Consider the following 25,296-nt stretch of genomic DNA (forward strand, 5'->3'; position numbering starts at 1 on the left):
ACACCCACAGACTATAGTGCGTTTCAACGAATAGTACCTATGGCGTTATGTTGGCTCCCCTGTCTGTCCAAGTCATTGGCACCATCATAGAGATAGTATATTGGCACCATATTTGCATAAGAAGACGCAGATTTTGTTTATTTTCATTTGATTTTCCTGAATGAATGAAATAAAAATCAAATGAAAATAAACAAAACCTGCGTCTTCTCATGCCAATATGGTGCCAATGACCACCCAACAGACAAGGGAGCCAACATAACGCCATAGGTACTATTCGTTGAAACGCACTCTACACCCACCGAATTTTAAAATACCGGCCAAGTGCGAATCAGACTCGCGCACTCAGACTCGGTATTTTTTTCAACATTTTGCTCGATAAATCAAAAACTATTTAGTGTAAAAATAAATAAAAAACTGTTTTAAAACCCTATCATATTATGATTATTTTTTACCCCACCATTACCCCACTTGGTATAGTCAACTTAGTTTGAAAATTAAAAATAAGTATAAATTTTTTGTTCATGCACACATTTTAACTGTTTTTTTTTGTGATGTAACCACCAATAAACTGGATTTCGGATTTTTTCCTTTATCATTATTGTGCTTTATGGACTTCTATAAGACCCAAAGACCTACCTACTTGTCCATCGGTTTGTTTGAACGGGCTAATCTTCGGAACGGTTAAACCAATTTTGACGAAACTTTCATTCACAAATAAACTGTAGAGGATTAATCAAGGAGTAACATAGGCTACTTTTTAATCGACTTTCAAAAATGGATTTGCGTAATTTTTTTAATCGATAGAGATAATGCGAGATTTTTCCACAAAAATTTGGATTCCAACTCCTCAATCCTGATGCTGCGGGGCATCTGACCACCAAAGCTGAATTTTTTTTTTTACGTTTGGTACAGAAATACTTTGCATCACGGGATCGTGTATTACGGATAGGCTACCTTTATTCTGGACTTCGTCTGCGATGGCGTTTGCTGGCGCGCGTGCTGTGCTTGTTTGGAGTGTTTTTTTTTTGTTAAGAGTGGCTGGTTTTTGTGTTAGTTGGTGTTTTTTGGTGGTGGAACTGACTGGGAAGCGCTCTAAGGGGGCGCCGCGCGTATGTCGGCGGGCGCCGGCGCAGACGGAGTCCATACTTGTATAAATTCAATAACTTGAAAATATCACAAACTTGACATTGGCTAATCAGAGTAAAGCCAGATTTAAAGAAAAAAAAAAATACCTTTGTTCTAGAAAATCAAGAGTTCCCACGGAATTTTTAAAGACGCGGGCGAAGCTGCGGGCACCAATGCAGAGCAGTCTAGCATCCTAACTAATTATAACTTTTCTTTTTCGTAACCTAAAATGATAGGTAGGAAGGTGTAATAAAAAATACATTTTTTGTAGGATTTTATTTGTAGCATACGTTAAATAAATCATAACTTAGATGTAAATATTAAAAAACAATATTATTTGCAAAGAAAATAAAATATTTTTGAATTTCTATAATAATAATTATACCTTTTTATTTTTATATTAATATTATCTAAGTTAACTACGTACATACGACATATATTTTTACATTTAGCACATTTACATAGATTACAAGGCCTTTTTTCTAAAACCTAAATTGACTACTGCCTGTGAATCATATTTTGTTTATAACGTAAGGGTGTGATGTTGTGTTATTCCCTGAAATTTGGGATGGACCATACTCTAATTTTAACAATAGATCAACATTAAAAATTTTAAAAGCTGAATGAGTACATGCTTAAAATTAGACAAAAATTAACACCATATCACATTCCTAAATGAATTACATATTGCCAACTTGTCGAAATTCTTCTCAATATTACAACTAAACAGTCTAATAAATAGATTTCTCCACAGACCAGAATATTTTAGCTTCAATCAAAACTTATTAGTTCTGCAGTGTTGTTGTTGTGTTCAGACTTTATGGATGTCTGCTGGGGTTGGGGTAGTTGGTTCTGTGCTGAGGCTTGCTGGCTAGGTGGCCCGTTCCCAAAGTTCTGCTGCACTTTCATAGGTGGCCCTTGCATATTTTGTGGTATTCCCTGCTGCTGGTTTTGAGTAGGCATTTGTTGAGGCACCGGGCCTTGTTGAGGCATTTGTGGAACCTGTTGAGGAGCACCTGCCATCATGTGATGCGGCATTTGTTGTCCTTGTGGGTTGCCCGGCATATTCGGAAGCATTTGCTGACCCTGGTTCATTACTTGCTGATTTGGCTGCTGCATGTTTGGACCTTGTTGTTGCATTGGTTGTCCTTGCATCATCGCTTGTTGGCCTTGCGACTGAGTCGGATTACTCGGCATTGGCATTGTTTGTCCTTGTGTCATCTGAGGTTGCTGCTGCATCTGCTGTCCTTGGACTTGAGATTGTCCCGGTGGTAACTGTGGATTCTGTCCAGGTAATTGGCCTTGCATCATTTGTGGGCCCATTTGTTGGCCAGGTAACGGCCCAGCTTGTCCAGGTAGTGGCATTTGTTGCATATTTGGCATCTGTGGTCCTGCTTGCTGATTGTTTTGCGGATTTTGAATATTCATTGGATACCCTGATACTGGAACTTGGTTATTATTTGGATGACTGCCTTGCATTAGAGGCATTCTCATGTTTGGCATTTGCATTCCAAACATTGGATTGTTAGGGTTGGTCTGTTGGTTTAATGGTTGGCTGATAGTCATGGGGGGCATCATTGGAGATTGCTGGGGTTGATTTGGTAAATTTTGTTTTGGTAACTGATTGGGTTGCTGATTCTGCTGAGGTAAGTTCTGGCCGGGGAGACCGTTGGGCATATTTGGCGGCATGATTTGGTGAATGCCAGGTTGATTTGGCATACGCATCTGTTGCATTTGCTGCATCATCATCTGCTGTTGGTGAGGTAACTGCTGGCTCATTCCTGGTCGGAGATTGGGTTGGTTCATTGGGGCTTGGATGCCAGCCGCTGGTTGACTTAACGCCATGCCCGACGTGGACATAGCGTACGTGTTCGTCATTTGTGGCATAGATTGAGATACTTGGTTAACGTTTAAGGGTAAATTGGCTTGCGACATTTGAGGTTGTCCAGGCATTGGTACACTGCCGTCAGTGGTGGCTTGGGGCATCATTTGAGGGTGGAACTGCGGGTTGGCGTAGGGCGGTTGGTTCTGATATCCGCCTGCCGTCGGTTGGTAATGCATCATGGAAACACCAGGCATGTAGAAACCACTGTTCGCAGACATCATGTATTGGTGCTTCTGCTGCTCTTGCCTCATTTGCATCTCCCTTTCTTGTTCCTGTAAACGAAAATTTAGAAATATTCAATGAAACATCTTATGTACATGACATGCACATATTAATTATATAAAGAGTTGCAGTTTGTAGCTTTAGGCTACTTCATGGCCTACAGCTTGGCCACCATTTGCATCTGGGGTTGTCTCGCCTTCACCTTAACCGCCTGCGCCAGTCTGGTCTATCTTGCCTGTTAATATTGTATAGCCTGGATTACCTGCACCCTCTGCAACGCCAGCTGCCGCTGATACTGCAGGTACTCGTGCTTCTTCTTCCGCATGGCCTGCAGCTTGGCCGCCATTTGCATCTGGCGTTGTCTCTCCGCCGCCTCGGCCGCCTGCGCCAGTCTGGCTGCGTGTTCCGCGCGTAACGTATCGAGTGCCGCACGGCTGTCACGCACTTGCGCTATTTTGTCCTGTTTAAATAAGCTATTGCAGTATAAAATTATCCAAAATATTTGAGGCTATAAGGCTGAGGTCTTCTGAGCTGACACTGCGTAGAATCTACTTAAAGATCAAATGTCACAGAGTTATTTCTCTGACATAAATCTAATAATGCTTGTTTTGATTTATATTTGGACAAAGGTTAATTTTTATCCCGGAAAATCAAAGAATTCCCACGGGATTATTAAAAACCTGAATCCACACAGACAAAGTCGCGGGCATTAGCTAGCAATGAATTGAAAAAAAGTGTGCAGTGTTTGATTAGTACCTGTAAGCTCTCCAAGTACACTCGCTTGTCGTCCTGCTGCTGGATGTAGCGCAACAATTTGGAGTGCATCGCGGTTATGTTCATGAACAGAGTTTGCACGGACGTGTCGTTGGCGATTGAGCGCCCACTGAAATAGACACCGTAATATTAAAACCAGCCAAGTGCGAGTCAGACTCGTGCACCAAGGGTTCCGTACTCAGGTATTTTTCCCGACATTTTGCATGAAAATTCAAAAACTATTATGCATTAAAACAAATAAAAATCTGTTTTAGAATGTACAGGTAAAGACCTTTTCATACGATATCCCATTTGGTATAGCTATCATACTTTGAAAATTGAAAATACTAAAATTATTTGTTCATAAACACATTTTTTTAAAGTAACCACAAATTCACGGTTTTCGGATTTTTTCCTTTACTTGTACTATAAGTCCTACCTACCTGCCAAATTTCATAATTCTAGGTCAACGGGAGTGCCCTATAGTTGTCTTGATAGACACGACAGACAGACAGACAAAAAACGTGTGATTCAGTTATAGTACAGTTCAGATAACCAAATGAGCGTGTATGAGGTAGTTATTTCGAAATTACAGACAGACACTTCAATTTTATTCATTAGTATAGATATAGATACATACCGCGATGAATTGCTCTTCATTCTATTGACAAATATTTCTACTTGAGATTTGAGTGTTTCAACGAATTCGTCTATTTCTTTGTCTTCCGCTTCTTCGTCTTGATCTTTGGTGGTAGAAGGTTTGGCGACTTCTTGCTGGAATGGAATAGACTTTTAAAGTGAAATTGAATATAATAGAACCTAGGTATGTTTCTATAAAGTCTTTGAATGGTCTTTGGTCGTGTAGCCCTGACATTCGCTGCTCCCAGTAGTTCCTGTCCAAGTACCGCGACAGCTCCGAGTTGGTCATCGTGCTGTGTACCTAAATACTAGATGAAATAAAGCACACCTCAGCTATATCGCTGGTGCCGTGCGACGACGGCGCGGTGGGCGCGTTGGCCGTGTCGCGCGACAGTCGCTGCTCCCAGTAGTTCCTGTCCAAGTACCGCGACAGCTCCGAGTTGGTCATCGTGCTGTGTACCTAAATACTAGATGAAATAAAGCACACCTCAGCTATATCGCTGGTGCCGTGCGACGACGGCGCGGTGGGCGCGTTGGCCGTGTCGCGCGACAGTCGCTGCTCCCAGTAGTTCCTGTCCAAGTACCGCGACAGCTCCGAGTTGGTCATCGTGCTGTGTACCTAAATACTAGATGAAATAAAGCACACCTCAGCTATATCGCTGGTGCCGTGCGACGACGGCGCGGTGGGCGCGTTGGCCGTGTCGCGCGACAGTCGCTGCTCCCAGTAGTTCCTGTCCAAGTACCGCGACAGCTCCGAGTTGGTCGTCGTGCTGTGTTCCGGAGACGCGCTCACTGATGACGGGGTCGGTGATACTGAAATAGAAGGCTGAATCACTTCTATGTCACATGTTAAAAGAGCAACCGAAGGAGATAACTAGTAGCTGACCTGATAGTGAAAATTACATCAAAGTACCTTATTGTACTACGCATTTAAATTAAGAAGACCATCTGTATGATCCAGATAAGTCTTCAGATAGATAGATTGAAGTCTTTATTGCACACAAAAACATGTAAACGAACAATACAGAAGGAAGAAGACAGAAAAAACAATTGTGTGCAAAGGCGGCCTTATTGCTCTTCAGGTAAGATACTTACTTGGAGGGTGCAAGCTGGTTTCAGGTGCTATGTAGGGACGAGATTTGCGCTCTTTCTCCTTATGCTCAGCCTCGGACTGGCTGAGAGCGAGGGCAAGCTGCAGTTCCTCCTCCTCTTGAAGTTCCTCTGCAGTTTTGCCTGGCCGTTTCTAAAATTAATCATTTTTTATTTTACTTGTGGCCTCGTAGTTTGTTTCTGTATACGGACTAACATGATGGCATTTTCGTACAAACGCTTCGAAGCCTTCGCGCGAAGGCCTTTGGATTGGACCCTGAAGCGAACTTTAACAGCACCCCAATTTTTTAATTTTCAAGATGAACCTCATATGCTAAGAAAAAAATATTGCTCACTATTTTTTCATTATAGGAGGGGCTCCTGATAAATAATTTAATTGAACTTCATTCATTTCAATATTCGGTTTTGGGTCCACATTCTACACCAATTACCAAAATCTCAGGTTTGTCTACGGTGGAGACTGGACAGACAGTAGAGTGACGCGTGGACAAACAGAGATAGCAGTGACATTAATAGGGCTCTGTTTTAATCTTTGGTTTTAAAATGCGAAAGTGTCTAACTGTAAACCTTTTCACTGCCCACCTGTTTAACCAATTTCAAAAAGATGCAGACTACAGAGATAGCTTGCATCCCAGAGAGGAACTTATGCTAATTTTTATCCTAAATAAAGACATAGGCTACCTACTTTTTGTCTTAGATAATAATCAAAGTTACCATGGGATTTTTAGAAACTTAAACAATCTAATACATTAAGTAAGACAATACAGTACATCCTTAGGCAACCACAATCCAGGAAATTAGAAAAATTCATAAGTCACTAACCAATTAAATACAGTTACCAACAATAACAGTTTATAATAGGTAGGTATTCAGAATAGCAAGGTTTAAAATGATTCATAATAAGACACCCAAGAATTATTCCATACATATTTATTACAAAAATACAAATCTAAATTACTATTACTAAGTAAAATTACATTAAAAATGTCAAAATTAAGTCATAATATTTTTTTAAATAAAACTAATTTTAATTAGTTAATTGTCATAATTAGTAAGTGTGAAAAATTGAATATAGACTAATAAACTATTTATTTTTCAGTCTTGTAACAAACTTGGGTGTTTCAGGCACTGTGAGAGGTATATTAGGCTTTTCTGGAAGGTTGGGAACTAATGGAGGAATAGGTTTTATGTGGTGCATTACTTTAGCTCTCCCTTCTTGTGGCTCTTTCCTAGTTTATCACAAAAAATATTTAAATTAAAATTGTTATAAAAATAAAGTCATAATTATTATATTTAAAATATCATCAATTAGATATATACACTAACAAACTTTTTTATTTTTTAGTCTCCTAACAAACTTGGGTGTTTCGGGAACTGTGAGAGGTATATTAAGCTTTTCCGGAAGGTTAGGAACTAATGGGGGGATAGGTTTTGCGTGGTGCACTAGTTTAGCTCTCAGTTCTTGTAGGGCCTTTTCCTCTGCCTCCCGTTGCTCTTTTTCTTTTTGCTGAATATATTTTTTATTTTCTTCCTCTTTCTCTTTCAACAGCTTGTCAAACTGCTCCCTCTCTGTTGCTCTTTTCTCTGTTGCCAAGTCAAAAGGCTTAGCCATTGTTTGAGTTGTTTGTAGAACTGGCTTGAAGGGTTTCTTATATAAAACCACAGGTGGTTTTGCCTCAAACTTTACACAATTTTCTTTGTTCTCCGATGAGTTGGAAGATGCAGCAGTCCTATTGGTTATAATTTGCATTCTCTTTTTAACTCCTGCAGGCAATGGTTGGGCTTTAAACTGAGACGCAAGCTTTCGTTCCTCTTCCAGTTGGCGTTTAATATTTTCCTCATGCTTGCGTTTTAACTCCTCATCTCTTTTTTCAAATGAGAACGGTTCTGGTTTGACGGGGCCATGATGTTTCAGGGTCTTGATGTGTTTCTCTGACTTGTTGGGTTGATTTTCATTTTTTTTCAAGTTACTTTTTAGACAATCAACAGGTTTTGCTTTTTTACAATGGAATTTAGGGCTCACTGCCTTAGTCACTGGTGCAGGAGACTTGATCGGATCTACTTTTGGCTTCTCAAGGATGTGTTTGGGCGCAGGTCGAGCTTTAAAATTATAAACATATTCTGGAGAAGGGGGTGGCTTTTTAATAACTTCTGTCAATTGAAATGGCTCGGGCACTGTGATTGGTTTTCTTTGAATCTCAGGTAAGTTTTTGGGCCCTTCAATTACGGATTTGGGTATGGGGTTCGCTTTGATTTTAGATTTCCTTATTTCCTCTAATTCTAATTCTTCTTTCTCCTTTTGTGACAGAATGTGATGTGAACGGGCACGATCCTTACACCTAAGTTTGGGTGACTGAGGGCGAGTGAGGCCATGAGGAACAAATGATGCTTGTCCAACAAACGTACTACGCTTCCAAGTATGAAAACGGTCAGGCGTATCTCTCTGAAAGCGGTAGATGGATTCAGCTATGGACACAAACTTAGTTTTCGATGGCTCTGGCGTACAAGATTGTTTTCTGCTTCTTCTGTAAGTGTCTTGCTTTAACGTAGATAAGTCACCCACTGACAGCGATTTTCTCATCTTGCAGTTAAAATTTTCAAAGCTATAATCACCCGACTCCAAAAATCCTTCGTCAGTTGGTGAAACTAACTCGTCTTTTATTTTAAATGGTCTTCCGTTTGGCGTGTACACCATTTCTCCTCGAAAATCAGTAATATGCTTTCTGGACATTTTTTCTTAGCCGAGCACCAACAATAGAAACTTGATTACAATTTTAAAATTTTATTCCCAAACTTCTCAAATCACAGTTTACAGTTTCGCACGGAGAATTAATTGGAAACCGTTAAATTTTAAACGATAACTGCTGGGTACTGTCAAGTGAGATGATGTCTCTATGGTTGTCGAGGTTGCCATTACAAGATATATACATGAAAACGGGTAACTTTAGAAAGACTATAAACATTGTCTTGGTCATAAAATCTAATAATAGAAATGCCGCGCGGTTGTGGTCGTTAGAAAAATTTCATCAATTATAAATTGGAAAAAAATGTTTACATAAAACCCCCTAAAATAATTTTTATACACTAAAAACAGATAATACCATTATTTTTATTATATTTTCATATACCTATTATGAAAAATACTGGTCCTGACAGACTGATCTATCAACGCACAGCATAAATCGATAGGCTAAACATGAAATTAGGTTCATGCATGAAGGTATTATAATTATACCTCCATGGGTTCATGAGAGAGAGTTCCAAAACATTCAACACCAGAACATCAAAATCTTGTCTTGAGAAGCACATATTTTTGTTTCTTTTGCTGAATGCATAAACGAAGAACGGTTTTATTTCATTTTAACATTAGTTTTTCCAGATGATTTAATTTTTCATAATTTTTATGCTATTATTTTCATTGAGCCGTCGACGCACAATGTTAGCCGTACTGTAGTGCATTTTTTTGGCAGTTGGCAACATTGAATTGTCTAAAAATTAAACGTCAGCGGTCAGTTTGACAATCAATAAGTAAAAACAGGCATAGACAAAACCGCTGTTGACGATTTCTAAAAAATTTTGATTTTATTTTACAAAATACAAATATTTATTAGCATTTATCAAACGCAATGGCGCAAGCATTGCCGAATCCAAATACATTATTACCACTCGAGCTTGTAGATAAATGTATCGGATCGCGCATACACATTATCATGAAGAACGATAAAGAAATGGTAGGAACACTACAAGGTTTCGACGATTTCGTGAATATGTTGTTGGATGATGTGACAGAATACGAATCAACGCCTGAAGGAAGGAAAATCACAAAGCTCGATCAGATATTGTTAAACGGGAACAATATAGCGATGTTGGTGCCTGGAGGGGAAATGCCGGGAGATTCGTACGATGGACATTGATATTTGATTATAGGAAAAATAAAATTAATTTTAAGGTTACTTTGTTGTTTTCTTATAATGAGTACATTCTTAAGTCCATTACTCATCCCTTTTCTTTCTGAACAAAAGTGGTGAACTCAAATTGCTGAACCGATAAGGGAGAAGATTCCTATGTGCAGATCTAATAGCAATTATTAAATGCATAAGAGGGAACCCACAGAGTTAGAGCAGCTACATGCTCATTAAATAATATAAAAACATTTTATACTATTTACTGCCTATGATGATGTCATGCAAATTGTTTAGTGATGATCACAATGAGCAATCACAAGTTTCAATTGCCATGTATGAGTGAGCCAACGGGAGAGGATTGATTTTGAATATTAGGAAAGAGAAATGATAATATTAACAGAGGAATGAAAATAAAATGGTGTTTAGCTCTTCCGAACACATTGGACAGATGGCTCACAGTATCACTCCAAATCTATGGTGGAACCATACTTCAAACCAGCCTTAGTGTCAATATTACTGCACCTGCAATATTGCCTGGTTAGATCAATTGGAAACAGTGTTTTTTAAAGAAATTAATTATGTTTATGAAAAGAAAATGATAGTAGGTGAATAACATAGTCTATCGATTAAATGCTTTGCTGTGCTTGTTAGTAAATAAGTAAAATGTTATACTAAATAAGGTGATCAAATAAACCTATAAACTAATATGATTTAATTAGTTTCCTTTACCTATACTTTTTATCTATACTCGAACAGCAAACAATTTGGTAAGTTATCACAATATTAAATTAAGTTAGTAAGTCAATAAGATAATAAATACTAAAGAAAATATGAATTATGTGATTTTGGGATGTGCGCGCTTCAGTTGTGACTGAACATTTTGGTGCCTATTTGGAAAATAAGAGTGGCATTAACAATAAAATACAAGTGAGACTTTAAACTTGAGCTATGATAGTTCCAAATGCACTCCCACTAGTGTAAAGCCAGCCTACTTTAAAAGGAAAACATGTTAAATTGGTTTTATTTTATTTAAGTTCTCACCCATTAGTTAAAGTGGCTGTGAGACCATTTTAGGGCCCACATGCAAAGCTAGGATGAGTCAGTTAGTTAAGGGCAATCATAGGAAATTACCATGTGGCATTTCCAAAATTAATTTATATTTACAAAACTGCTTTAGAATCAGACTATGCTGTTTGCCTCTGTCAATCAATTGTAGGATGGATTGTAAGGACTAATTTATGCTGAACTGTGGAGTCCACCTCCGTCTACCTTGCCAGTGTGCCTTGCGGGTCACAGGCTTACAGTCTCATTCGCGCCGCGTTGCGAACCGAGGCCTTTTGAAAAATGACCCTGGATGGGTTCAAAACTAGTTATGTAAATAGTGTCTGTAATTTTGAAATGAATTTGCCTAGGTGCAGTATGCCTCGGCAATTAGCCTCTTCACAGATAAGTATGATATCATGGACCTTACACCATTTAGCGTCATATCAGCAACCATACCAAAATGACCAAAACAGTAGGGTGGTAACTAGGCACAGCCAAAGCCTCCCACCAGACAAAATTCACTCTTGACTTGAAGGTAAACTTACCAAAATATTAAAATTACTTACCTGAGGTTGAGCTGCAGGCCCATAGTCATTTGAGGTGTCAACAATTTCCAACTTTGCAGTAGAAGATGGTGGACGGCTTACTTTGTCAAAACAGGCATCACAGACTCGAACCTAGGCAAATCATGAACAAACTACATAATATACAATAACATACTAAAACAAGTGCAAAATTGAATATGAACAAGTGAGGAGTTGATATATGTAGTTAGATAAGCAAGTAAGTTGTTTTATAGGAAAGTCTGAGATGACTTTTTGGCCTTTTCAGGGCTGTAAATAAATAGCCTGATGTGTTAATAGTTAATACACTGGCCCAATACAGAGTACATTGATGTGTATAGGGGACCCAATACAGAGTACATTGATGTGTATAGGGGTCATTTCATATAGCATAGATTTGTAATGCTGCCAGTTGGCTGGTTAGTCGACTTGTGAGTTTTGTATGAACAAAAGGATCTTGACACTTGCCACATGAGTCAAAGTTTAATAGAGCCTCAACTTGTATAACTAGCCGATGCCCGCGACTTTGCCCGCGTGGATTTAGGTTTTTCGAAATCCCGTGGGAACTCTTTGATTTTCCGGGATAAAAAGTAGCCTATGTGCTAATCCAGAATATTACCTATTTCCATTCCAGATTTTAGCCAAATCCGTCCGGTAGTTTTTGCGTCAAGGAGTAACAAACATACACACACACATACCCGTCTTTGATACATTTCCAGTTTGGTGTATGTATTTGTAAAATAAATAAAATATGTGCTTACCTCTTTTTCGATACCAAATTTAGGTAAAGTGGATGTCTTTGAACTGCACTGCTGACAGAAAACTTGACCGCAAGCGCGGCAGTGGTGTTTACGCACCATCAATGTGAAAGCTACTCGGCATCTAAAAACATGTGTAAAGTATAAAGTTGCTGGAAAGGAGCATCTGCGAGGAAATATAGTAGCTGGTGGCAATCACAATAGGTCACCAATCGGTAAAGGTCGATGAGACACAGAAACAGAAGATATTCACATCTATACTAATATAATAAAGAGGTAAAGTTTGTAAGTTTGTTTGTAGGAAGTAATCTCTGGAACCACTGAAGCGATTTTGTAAATTCTATCACCAATACAAAGCTACATTCTTCCTGAATGACATAGGCTATATTTTATTTTAAGCACCCGTGCGAAACCGGGGCGGGTCGTTAGTAATAAATAAAAGAGGAGAATGGAGGTATAATTTCTAGAACTTTCTTCTTGCCCTTGTTCGATTTCATAAAGGCTTGGGCTTCCTACTGTGTAAGTGCAGAAAGTTTGTGTTCTTTGCAGGTTGTTAAAGCCTTATAAACCAACCTATAAACATTGAACCACCAAGTTGCTGGATGCTGGTGCTACACATTTTTTCAACCCTATTTAGTACATACTTGACATTACTGTCCATTGATTTGTTAGAAGCCCTTAACTAAATTAGTATAAGCTTAATTTATATGTATATAAAAAAATATATCTGAATTTACATGGTTCATTCAAACCGGCTAGATTAAACACAGGGTAAAAATTCATAGGAAGTATATACTTCTGGAGGGTTAAACCATCTGCTTAAAGTATACATAATATTATCCTTTGAAATTTTATTTAAAGTATAGCTAGCTATAAATGTAGAAGAAATATGGATAAAAACATACCTGTGGCAAACTTCTCCATTGGCCCACTCTGGGGCTGTGTCTGCAGAAAACATGGCGTCAGATTCCTTTAATGGAGGGAATTTGTGCCCTTCAGCCTTCAAAATATTAACTGTGTCCTGCCAACAATTTGACCACAATGTATCATTCAAAGGAGTAAATATAAATTATATATTTTAAAACTGTCTAGTTTACAGTTTCTTATTGGTTATTTGTTTGTTTTAAACTGTTTATTGCACATAAAGAATATAATGTACCTAGGCCAACTTAATACCTAGAGCTAGGCAATTTTTCCACATAACCTTTGGTAATAGGGGCTGGTTGATAGACACAGTAATTACATAAAGTTAGTTGTATGAAAATTAAAAAAAAAACATTTGTGACATACACAAATAATTTAGGAGATTAAAACAATGATAAGCACATCCTTTCAGTACAAATTTTTAAAACAATGATGTCTTAGACGCTTGTTGTATCTGTGATATGACTCATGATGACTGATAATAACATGATAATTTAGATATACGTAGGCGCTGTAGGTAGGTATGGTTTATGGTCACATTTTAGTACGTATGTTACTGAAAAATTGCAAATCATAGACACAAAAATAAAAAATATAAATCCATACTAAAATTATATCCAAAAGTGTCTATGTGTCTGTACTATACATTTCGTCAACGGCTAAATTGTGACAGAATTCTGCATCCTGGATTTTTTTAATCCCGTTCCGTTAAAATAAGGAGATCTTACAGGATTATATATAAGATAATAAGATCTACATCCACATGAATAAAGTAACGGTAAAAGTTATTCAACTCAAAACATTACCTCTTCCATTTGTAGGTATTAACCAAATATAATATAAAACCTGCTCTAAAAGCTATGTTTACATTTATTACTAATTGAGTTATAGAGCTGAGCAGGAGTGCATTGACACCACTTTACAATCACACCATTTATCACAGCATATAAATAAACGACACTAAAGGCAAATAATATGCATTATGTTCTTGCAGCTCAACTTTATAAAAATCAAGTATCTGTAACAGGCAAAGGTATCTATGACATATTCTACACTTAATTAGATTAAACTGAAATCAATAGTATACTCCACATAATATGATACTATGATGACCTAATAATAATAATTATTGCAGGTACCTACTGACATTTTTAACCCCCGACCCAAAAAGAGGGGTGTTATAAGTTTGACGTGTGTATCTGTGTATCTGTGTATCTGTGTATCTGTGTATCTGTGTATCTGTCTGTGGCCTCGTAGCGCCTAAACGAATGAACCGATTTTAATTTAGTTTTTTTTGTTTGAAAGGTGGCTTGATCGAGAGTGTTCTTAGCTATAATCCAAGAAAATCGGTTCAGCCGTTTGGAAGTTATCAGCTCTTTTCTGGTTTTCTTATTACTTTTATCCCAGGACCCCCAGAGGTTACGTATTTTCTGACACAGGAAATATGTACGATTGAGTAGTGTTAGTAAGTACTAAGAAAGCATGCCTAGCCTACGTGCTAGCTTGCTTAGACGGCCAATTTTCAGGTATCTGATAATCAAGGTACATAAAACCATTACTTACCTCACGTAAATTCTCCAAACTGATTTTTACGTATATTTTCCTTAAAAATATGTCGCCAATACTCCCAGACACTTCCCGCGTCGGCCGTATTGCTTTGCAGACGCTTTAAAGCTCCCAAAATAAGTAATTACTTAACTGCACGTAAATTCTGATGCTCCATTTTTATATATGTCCACCAGACAACTATTTTAAAACCTTTTACAAGAAGACAGACCGATCCAGAGGGCCAATCATCCCCTAAATTCAATTTAAATGCCTCTGTGGGTTTGAGCGCGAGGGCATCATTATCTACGCGCATGAGACTGAGTAAGACATGTATTAGGATATATTGACTTCTCTCTCACTCTCTTATAGTTTACTTATGTCAATTAATTATTAATATTTTAAAAAAACAGCTAAAAATTAAAAAAATTGGAGAATTTACGTGAGGTAAGTAATGTATTTATGTACCTTGATTACCTGATACCTGAAAATTGGCCGTCTAAGCAAGCTAGCAGGTCTGTAGGCATGCGTTCTTAGTACATACTAACACTACTCAATCGTCCACATTTCGTTCGTCAGAAAATACGTGACGGCTGGTGGCCCTGGGATCTTTCACTATTGTAACAGAGGTTCATAATATTATGTCAATTGGCAAATGTCAAGCTGTCAAGATGGACGTTGCTTAGATACATAATTATTTATTTGAAAATAATGTTTTGGAAAACTCCGATACTTTGGATCGTAGGCGCGGAGTTTCTAATTTATAAAATATTATAATCACAGTTAAACGAGAAAACATCAATTCAATTATAATATCCAACAGTCAACCAAAGGCCACGAACAATCAACCCAAACCCAAACCATAGTCAAACTATTTTTAGGGTTCAGTAGGTATCTGTAGAGAAAAAAAAATGTTGTAGCCTCGACAGTTGTAGTCGCGTAGGTGTGCATTACATCATTAAATATCGTGGGAGGCGATGACCCTCCGCGCGGCTGAGGTTCCCGCATCGTAGTCGCTTTGTCGCGCAGGTTTGGATGATGCATTAGGCGCACCTTCTTTATATTTTATCTGCTTGAACTCAGCTTATTTACTTTGACAAAATACGTTTAAAATTCATCATTATCAGGATCAACCCATTGCCGGCTCACTACTGAGCACAAGTCTCCTCTCAGAATTAGAAGCTACCACACTGGCCAAGCACGTATTGGCACACCTCACGCACCTTTAAGGGAGCATTATGGCCAACTCTTAAGCATGCAGGTTTCCTGACGGTGTTTTCCTTCACCACTTCGTTGTCTGTCTGTGTGTCATCTTTCAAGAGAATCAAAACTTATAAATTGGGTACTTCCCGTTTACGTAGAATCATGAAAGGCAGGTAGCAATATCTTATAGCCCAAGTACTCTACTCCTGTGGCCCAAGTAAACAGAAAAATCCGACAACTGAATTGTCATTACATAAAAAAAAAACTTGTACGGAACTCTTCATGTGTGAGGCAGACTCGCACTTGACCGGTTTTTGAAAGTTATGTCAAATAAAAATTTTACATGCAATAATAAACAAAATGAAATACAAGCCAATTTATTCCTTATTTCATCGGGTGAAAGTCGATTTCAATTTAATCGTAGGTATATCTTGAAAAGCGAACTATTATACGACTACGTAAAATGGGTACATTTTTAAAGCAACGACATGTTAGAAACAGATATTTCGTTTTGGTCGTGTTAAACTATGTGAGTCATTCAGATAATTCTTGATTTAGTGATGTTCGGTCAAAAATATTTCATGGAACGTATAATAATTAACATAACATTGATGTTACTTTTGAAGAGATATTAGCTGCCTTATTGGATTTATACATCGATGGATTTATATTATTATAGAAATTGGGTTTTAGAATGGCACAAATAAACGGTAATTTATGAATAAAAGTTTAAAAAGCGTGAAATAAAAATTAAATTAAAAATTTAAAAAACCCCCGACACATAAACCTCTAAAAAGTAAAAAAATAATAGGTAAGTATGTATGGGCCCTTTAAGAATAGTATAAATAGTAAAGTTTTTATCCAAGCGTTCGTTGCGTCGGGGGACCGCTAAAGACTATTCTTTCTACAACAGATGACTTTCATAGTTTATGATAGGTAGCGGTCCCCTGGCGCAACGAGCGCTTGGATAAAAACTTTACTATTTATACTATTCTTAAAGGGCCCATACATACTTACCTATTATTTTTTTACTTTTTAGAGGTTTATGTGTCGGGGGTTTTTTAAATTTTTAATTTAATTTTTATGCCTTGCATAATATCTATTCTAATATTATAAAGAACTAGCTTACTCCCGCGACTTCGTCCGTGTGGACGTCACCAATTCAAAACCCCCATTTTACCATCTTAGGGGTTGAATAATGCGCGATGCGTTTTGCTGTCAGGTATTAGTAGTATGATTCTGGTCATACAAAATATATACAAAGATATGATTTAACTTCGCGTCGCATTTTATCGTGTGGCTTTGAGTGTTACGAGTAATATAATATGTTGATATAAGTATAAACAGCAAACATAAGTGTTGCAAAACTCTAAAAATAGCCCTATCAATCAAGTTAGGAATCAATGCTTTTTAGACCTGTAATAAAATTTTGCTTTCATGTATGAGGTACTGTTTGATAAAATTATCAAAACATCCTGCATTGGAATTTGGAACTTGTCCACTGCACCCCTGCTCCCCACCTTATATTATGATCCTAACCACTAGAATCAAAATTATGGATGTGCTTTTTGAAAAATCTGCATCACAAAAAAAATATCCAGGTTATAATCAGGGTATTTCCTTTGTAATATGACATCTCATTTCACACTATCACCCAGCAGCTGGTAATCAGTTTGTTCACAAATCTCAATTTTGACTTGATTGTGGGTTGTAACATTTTTCAGGAAATTGTTCATTTATAAATCCATACTAATATTATAAATGCGAAAGTGTGTCTGTCTGTCTGTCTGTTACGTTTTCACGGCCCAACCGCTGAACCGATTTTAATGAAATTTGGTACAGACTTGAGGTACATCCCGGGAAAGGACATAGGCTACTTTTTATCCCGGAAAGTCGAAGAGTTCCTACAGGATTTAAAAAAAAACAAAATCCACGCGGGCGAAGCCGCGGGCATCCTCTAGTTTGATATAATAAAGCTTAACAAACCTGGACAGCTCTGTACTTGGGTGTGTTTCGGAAGGCGAAAGCCCAAGCTTGTATCAGATCCAGAATCTTGGTGCGCAAATTTTCATGCTGTGTGGTCTTCACCAAATCGCGCAGCATTTCACAGAATACCTTTGAAGCCACTTCATCGTGGACTCCTGAGCCTAAAACATACTTAAATCTTACAAGACAGTCTAGATTTACACAAGTTTAAAAAATCTATTAAAAGTATGCTCCTGAAAAAAGCTTATTATACAATCGAAGATTACGTAAATGACAAAAAAGCTTGGATTTGATGCGCTCCAGCAATACACGGCGCTGCAATTGCTTGTATACAGTATGGCATATTATTGTAAATTGTACATTTGAAAAGAGCAACCGCCGAGTTTCTTGCTGGTTCTTCTCGGTAGGAACAGCATTCCGAACCAGTGGCAGATTATTTTGACGATTCAAAAGCACTTGTAAAAGTTTAATTGAATAAAAATAATTTGAATTTGAATTTCAAATATAATTAATCTAGTTCCAATTCAGAATTTAATAAGGCCATAGGGTGCATTCAAATTAGGAGCACTGTAGTTACAATTGAATAAGCATTAAAAATTAGTACAGAGCTGATGTTGTTGCCTGTAGCTAAATCAAATGGACCCATAATGTTTAAAACAGCAAAAACACCTATTTCAATAAAGTACGTCAGTCATCAATCTAATTTGATTTTCTAATATTTATCTAATATTTAAGGCCAATTCCCGCAGTATATTGAAATGATACTTTACTCTCCACTGAAAATCTACAGTAATAAAAATTCCATTAATTATAGTTAACAGAACATATTCCAATAATGATAATCGTATTTCTTTATCTAACAATAAATAAAGTAGTAATATGATATACTGTGTCAATAAACCATTATAATCTAAGTATAAATTATTTACATTATTTATCATTTCAGAAAGTGGCACTTATTAAGACTCATACATATTTTTTATTTAAAATCTTTATGCAATGAAAATATCAAATACCTGCTATAATAATTGCAAAAATAGCTGCCTTACTTATTTGATCATATTACTCAATGCACTACTGTATAACAAACAAGTAGATTATGTTCCTATTCTTTTTATATACTAGATGATGCTAGCAACTTCATCTGCATAGATTTAGGTTTTTGAAATCTCATGGGTACTCCTTGATTTACTCATTGATTATAAAAAATAGCCTATATCCATATCTGGGTTTTTTTAAAATAAATAGAAATAATCTAGAATGTCCACTATTTTGTCCATGTGGATACAGGTTTTATAAAAATCCAGTGGGAAGTCTTTGATTTTCCAGGACAAAAACAGCTTATGTCCATCCCCACGATGATGGGATTTTTAATAAATTTCATCCAAATCGGTTAAGTGGATGGACAGTGAAAGGTAACTGACACACATTGTCACATTTATCATATTAAGTATAGAACATGGATGTTTGGCACTGAATTGAAAAACATTTACGCACAATAGAATTACAAAGAAAAGTTAAGAGAACTTGTAACAACTAAATAGAGGAATAGAGAGCTAGTTTTTTTACCATGATAAAGCATAAAAAGTGACAAATTTCCTTATTGCATTTAAATTGGTTCGAAACTATTGTAGTAAAAGTACATACCACAGTTTTTTACAATACTCTCTAGAACTAGGAGAGCAAACATAGCCTGGTGAGGGTTCTGTGAGTAAAGCTTCTTTTTTACAGCTGCTACTGCATATTTAGGTCTAAAAATATCATAACAGCTTATTAACAAAATGGATATGACATTGAAATTATCATTATAAAGGCAAATGAAAACATGGAAGATCAATGACAAAATAATACTTACGAACAGTCATTTTGTCTAATTAAATCGCAAATTTGTAAGATAGAGGGCCAATCAGGGTCTAAGCGTAGATTACTTGTCGCTTTGTCTAGAAAAACATGGAAAATATTTCATAATAACAAATGGAATTGCAGTTTACTAATTACAAAGAATCGTAGGGTACCTAACGCAAAATAGTCAAACTATCGCTTTCAAATCACACTTCACAGTAGAATAAAAAAGAAAGTGATGCAAATTAGTAAATTAATCACTGAATAACTTTTCAAGAGGATAACACAAGAAAAACACAATTTATATCAAGCTGATTTGTAAGGTTCTCTAAAGATTCTCACCTAGTAATTTGTCAAAATTATTAGCTCGAAACATTTTTTAGAATATAAATACTGTTAGATATAGATTGAGAATGCAGAAAACAAACTTTTGTTTTAGAAAATCAAGATGATTCTTCGATGTACTAGTGACAGCTCACTTCGTCAATTTTGTTAAGTTTTTTGCGAATGTTGGTCAAATTGAACGTCATCTGTCATCTTAATCGTCTTGATCACAGACCACGAATCCAAAGATCTCGATCTTTTTAACTGACTTTACGGCTCTGGATTCTAGTTGTTTTGAGCTTTATCTCTCATCATAATGGCACCGCCACATGCTTGTGACAAACAACACAGAGTACTTTTTAGGATTCCGTATCCGAAGGGCGAAGACTGCTAACGGGACCCAATTCGTCCGTCCATCCGTCTGTCTATCAGCGATCTGTATCTCTTGAACCGTAATAGATAGAAAGTCAACACTCACAGAATGTGTATTCTATTGCAGCTACCTACAACAAAAAATGATAAAATTTTCAAAATGGCCATCTACGGAGAAGATAGCCTAGTTACTAACGGGAATCCGTTAGTAACTAGGTAGTCCTACCTAATTACTACTATTTTTAGGAAAATTTTTACTTAAAACTTTTAACGATAAAATTAGATATTATGAGCTGATAGTTACCTAGGTGCGTCTTATTTCATTACGTAACCAGATATAATATTTTATAATCATTTCATAGTTAGGTAGGTCTGTAATCCTTATCTCCTATGTAAAGACAATTATTGCGCGATGAAAATAATAAGTACAACCTACATTTAGAAACAAATATCTCTGTGCATGACGTTTAGTTTAGCGATAGTATGAGTATACACAATTTCTTTAGAGAACATTGCAATGAATCTAGCAGAAAGTTAACAAAATTAGTTAAAGATATGGAAACTTTTAATCGAGAGTTAACTAAAATAAAGCTGAAGCTATCTACCCTCGAGATACAAATGTCGGCCATGAAGATAATATACAAGGATATCATGGAACTGAGGAAATTGGTGATAGTCTTGCACCCATATTTGAAACCTTTATCATCTTAAAAAACTATCGAATTATAATTATCTACTTCAGGGCGTATTCGGTAAGTTACCTAGTTTTTGTTCACTGCCTATTTTTTTTTTTGTTTTTATGTTATCTAGGTAGGTACCTACTGCTTTACTAATTTGATATGATATAAAAAAATTATTACATAATGATATTCAACTTAACATTTTGAGTAGACGAAATTAAGCCTATCGAGTATTGGCACAGGTAGTTATTGGCCTCTTGGTTCGGAAGTTAGAACCGTTCGATTTTTAAGACTCCCCGGAATTAGACGAATTAGACTTTCTACCAAAACCGCAAATGTAATCTCTGACTAGGCAAAAAATAAAAAATGTATAAAAATAATTATGTTAAAATTTAATCAAAGTAACTACGTAATCATAATTTACAAAGTAATCATAATTTAATCATATTAAATTATATTATATTATTTATTTAACTTAACGAATACACTTTATTTTAAAATAGTTCTTTAACAAAATCAATAAAATAATAAAACAAAAATATATTTGTACTACCTACCATCTACTGGTGAATAGATACAAACTACAGTTTCTTTTTCGTTTATCAACCGATAGATGGCAGTAGCTTACTTTAATTTGGATTGTTGATTTGTAATATCAGCTGATAATAGCTAAGCTATAAATAATAATAATTATTATTATTACTCACTAAACTTGTACTTGTACTAATGTAATATTTATGGTATTTTGTTCTGCAGAAGAAAACATTAATTTTCAGAGATATTTTTTTACGTAATTTAAATTTTGCAATGTACAGCCTAAAAATTCAGTAAGTTCACATCATCCAAGATAATCTTAGGGTATTGTTACTATTTTGAAAAACATAAAAATGTTTTATTTCTATAGAATGTACCTATGTGCGGCAGATTCTAATCCCGTAGATTCTTAAATAGATAATTTTTTTTGTTTTTTTTTTTGTTTTTCATGCCTTTTCTACAATTCATAAATTAAGTTCCTCTAACACATTTAAATCAAGAGTCAAGACGGTCTTCAATTCAATTCTTTGTTTCATGGGTTGCAGTTGTATCTTCTGGATAAAGTAGATTTCTAATGGTGAAAATAATTATACTTACTTATTTAAATCGATTTAGTAGTTTCAGAGTGTAGGTATCGATTAGTAAACAAAACAAACAAATTTTTCTTCTTTGTTATATAGGTACTAGATGATGCCCGCGACTTCATCCACGTGGTATTGTTTTTGAAAATCCCGTGGAAACTCTGATTTTTCTGAGATAAAAGTAGTATATATCCGTGTCTATATTGCAAGCTCTATATCTATACCAAGTAGATAATCCCAGCAACTTATCCATGTGGCTTTAGGTTTTTAAAAATCCCGTGGGAACTCTGTGATATTCCGGGATGAAAATAACCTATGCCCGTCCCCGGGATGTAAGCTATCTCTGTAACTTTCAGGGAAATAAGCAAAAAGACACACTTTCGCATTCACAATATTGGTATGGATATGGATTAATAAGTGTAGATAGGTGTATAATATGATAGGAGTTGAGACTCTGGACGTAACAATTTAATATGAATTAGGTAGGTCTACTCAACAGAGTGTAAAATAGATTTTTTCATTTCCAGCATGGACCCTCGGCCGGGATGCACCTGAGGCCACCCGGAAAGAGCAGCGACCCTGACACTCGTGCGCTGTGACAGTCGAAAGAGCAATAGTGGGGAACGTAATTTGATAATCGCGTTGCTCTTGGTCGAGCCAAAGTGATCCATCGTTGACAGTTGACACGTAGAGGACGTAATTGGCGCTCTTGTGATTTGTTAAGGCATCTGCACACCGACATAATATGCATTGATCTTGTATTTTATATTATTATCGCATTAATTATCTTAACGACGCGCTTGGGTGATCTTGATTAAACTCAAAATGTTATTTGTAAATCACAATATTGTTATTAGTTAGCTAAGTATCTCAGAATTGAGAGTTTTTTGAATTACTTACTTGAATAATTTTCTTTCTTTTCATTTATCTTTTGATTACTTTTGACTTCGTTTACTGTATGATTTAGATATTTATTCACTTAGTTATGAGATTTTGTAATTAAATTTATTTGGTCCATATTTTTCATATTTTACAAAAAAATGAGATACCTATGAGCTTATGTAAAATTACTGACTTTGATTGAAAGGTTATCTTTTGCGCCGTCCCAGAAGTGTTCATAAATAAATTGCGTGATCTCCATTTGCCTTGGAAAGTTTAATGGCACCTCAGCTAGTGTTCCCTAGGTGTAACGCATACCAGCAGAGAGGAGTGAAACCTAGGCGCGGTGTCTTGCTTGATGACAGCTCAAACTAAGATTTATTAATTTGGCTTATGCAATTTTGGCTTTAGTAGTGGCATATAATATGGGCCTAAGAATAAAACTACCAGAACTAGTCAAGTACTAGTATAATTTGTGCAGATAAATAAGTTAGCCTTTATCTTTTAATTTCTTCCATTGCTCTACAAATTTTTACCAAGATAGAAATTGAGAAAAACTAATTTTGTTTTATTTTATCAAACTATGCAGTCATGAGTAATATGCGACCTTTGTATTCATTTCATTTACAGCCTTCCTTGTGTTGTCTGTTTTGCATTCTTCGATTTCACTTCTTGGTGGTTTAACAATGGCTCACTTACCTTGGCCGTCAACACGTCCGTCTTGTTTCAAAATTTGCTCATCTCCTATTCCAAAAGCCGCTTGTGTACCTATATCGATTTTTACCTCTGACTTGAAAACCAAGCAGCAAAGTTACGAAATCAATTGCTTTTCCAGGTATGACTTTCAACGTGACATTAAGGCTTTTAACTGGCGTAGATATAACGCTGATGCGTAGATATAACGCATCAGCGTTATGTTGAAAATTGTTACATGACGTCAATTGTGTGCGTTGTCTCTAAGAAGGATCTTTGCTCTTGACCATTGATAGGCAAACAAAGATTCAGCTAGGCGTTGCCTTGACTCGCTGCATGTTCCGTATTTGTCCAAAATTGTCATATAGATAGGCACGTGTTATATCATGTAGATATTCTTATTGCTACGCTCATAACTTATATATTATAATGATATTCTAGGCATCGTTTTTCATAAAAACTTTGGTAAAAAATGTAAGTAGGTATGTCTGTTTGGTCGAAATAATCTAATGCAATCTAACAGCACATCACATCAAGCTTTGAACAAGGCTTTGAAATAAAGCTTGATTTTAATCAACTTCAGATAGGTAGCAAATATTTGATTGAGTGTAGTGTCATAAAATTATGCTTATATAACATTTAAATTTTATTCTATTTTGTTTTATAAGGTCTGCAACTGCACAAGTAACTGCTTTGTAAGATTTTTTTGTTTGTTAGATTTTCCATTTCTCTTGAGTCTTGACCCATTTTAGCCAATATTCGCTCATGTGCTTGACTATCTATCAAACTTCTATCATTGCTCTTGACTGTTGATAGCCAAACAAAGGTTTCTCTAAGGCCGCCTTGGCCATCAACATCCCGTCCGTTTGTTCGTTAGGTATCTACATACCTTTTTTTTTTTTTTTTTTTTTTTTTTTTTTTTTTTTTTTTTTTTTGTTGACGCTGGGGAATGCATTTACGCATCCCCCCCGCAGGGAGGGTATGTGGGACTCGCCGGCCGAGAGGCGACCGGAATACCCACTAAACCCCAGCGGCGCTACTGCGCGTCGCCTGGCGACTGGGTCACGGGAACGGCCGAAGCAAACAACCGCGACCCAGCCAGCGACGTCTGCCAAGGCAGACCCTCCACCGGGGACCTGCTCGGTCCCCATCGACGCACCTCCGGGACGCACCAACGAAGTGCGTCCCCCGACCTTGGGACGCGCACGTCGCCCGCGTCCCATCCTCCGCTTCATCCACTGTGCCCTCTGCTAGTCAGACGGACACGCGGAGAAACCTCCCCCCCTGCCAGGTCATTAGCCATAGCCAACAATATCTCCGAAGAAACTAAAGTGGCAACTGCTTAGGCAGGTATCTACATACCTGCCTAAGCAGTTGCCACTTTAGTTTCTCACAATTGCCAACAATTTTAGCTCTATTTTCATTTCAAATGTTTTTTTTATTTAGTGAAAAGGTGGAAACAATTTAAAAATAAAATCACATCACCAAAATTATCTACAACATACCTAGTACCTACAGATTCGGAATACTACCATAGCGTGGAGTAAGAACATGCAGTTGTACTTGATTGTGCTTTGGTAAACCCTTTAATTTTACCACTGATCTCTTTTGGCCATTGAACAGTTGCAGATGTAGGGACTACTTACCTCAACTTAAGCACACTTAAGTTTGTATTGGACCATTTATTTATCACATAATTTACTTATGATTAATGATTTTTTTCCTACTT

The 25,296-nt window shown here is 36.6% G+C and overlaps 3 protein-coding genes and 1 long non-coding RNA gene across 5 annotated transcripts; 2 read left to right on the top strand and 2 right to left on the bottom strand.

The window, feature by feature from the left end:
- Positions 1-1,390: 1,390 nt before the first annotated feature.
- LOC123871937 (hepatocyte growth factor-regulated tyrosine kinase substrate) lies at positions 1,391-20,010 on the bottom strand. Of its 2 annotated transcripts, XM_045915994.1 has the most exons (13): positions 19,847-20,010; positions 19,518-19,602; positions 19,310-19,413; positions 17,663-17,823; positions 12,910-13,025; positions 12,008-12,128; positions 11,250-11,360; positions 5,720-5,867; positions 5,271-5,437; positions 4,626-4,759; positions 3,989-4,115; positions 3,495-3,692; positions 1,391-3,282 (listed from the first exon to the last, which is right to left on the bottom strand). In XM_045915994.1, exons 1-13 carry the CDS (start codon positions 19,878-19,880, stop codon positions 1,897-1,899), a joined length of 2,892 nt encoding a protein of 963 aa, XP_045771950.1. In that variant the 5' UTR covers positions 19,881-20,010; the 3' UTR covers positions 1,391-1,896. The 2 variants fall into 2 exon arrangements, with proteins under 2 accessions (XP_045771950.1, XP_045771951.1); XM_045915995.1 differs by lacking the exons at positions 17,663-17,823; positions 19,310-19,413; positions 19,518-19,602; positions 19,847-20,010 and adding an exon at positions 13,735-13,983.
- LOC123871942 (targeting protein for Xklp2) lies at positions 6,649-8,668 on the bottom strand. Its single transcript, XM_045916008.1, has one exon. It carries the CDS (start codon positions 8,463-8,465, stop codon positions 7,056-7,058), a length of 1,410 nt encoding a protein of 469 aa, XP_045771964.1. The 5' UTR covers positions 8,466-8,668; the 3' UTR covers positions 6,649-7,055.
- On the top strand, positions 9,250-9,687 carry LOC123871943 (U6 snRNA-associated Sm-like protein LSm5). Its single transcript, XM_045916009.1, has one exon. It carries the CDS (start codon positions 9,361-9,363, stop codon positions 9,646-9,648), a length of 288 nt encoding a protein of 95 aa, XP_045771965.1. The 5' UTR covers positions 9,250-9,360; the 3' UTR covers positions 9,649-9,687.
- Positions 20,011-20,500: 490 nt separating the features above from the next.
- On the top strand, positions 20,501-23,135 carry LOC123871944. The gene is made up of 2 exons (XR_006797383.1): positions 20,501-20,952; positions 22,523-23,135. It is a non-coding gene; the product is annotated as an uncharacterized LOC123871944 (long non-coding RNA).
- Positions 23,136-25,296: the final 2,161 nt, after the last annotated feature.

Source organism: Maniola jurtina, chromosome 14 (assembly GCF_905333055.1).
Source record: "Maniola jurtina chromosome 14, ilManJurt1.1, whole genome shotgun sequence".
In the NCBI taxonomy this organism is placed as follows: Eukaryota; Metazoa; Arthropoda; class Insecta; order Lepidoptera; family Nymphalidae; genus Maniola; species Maniola jurtina.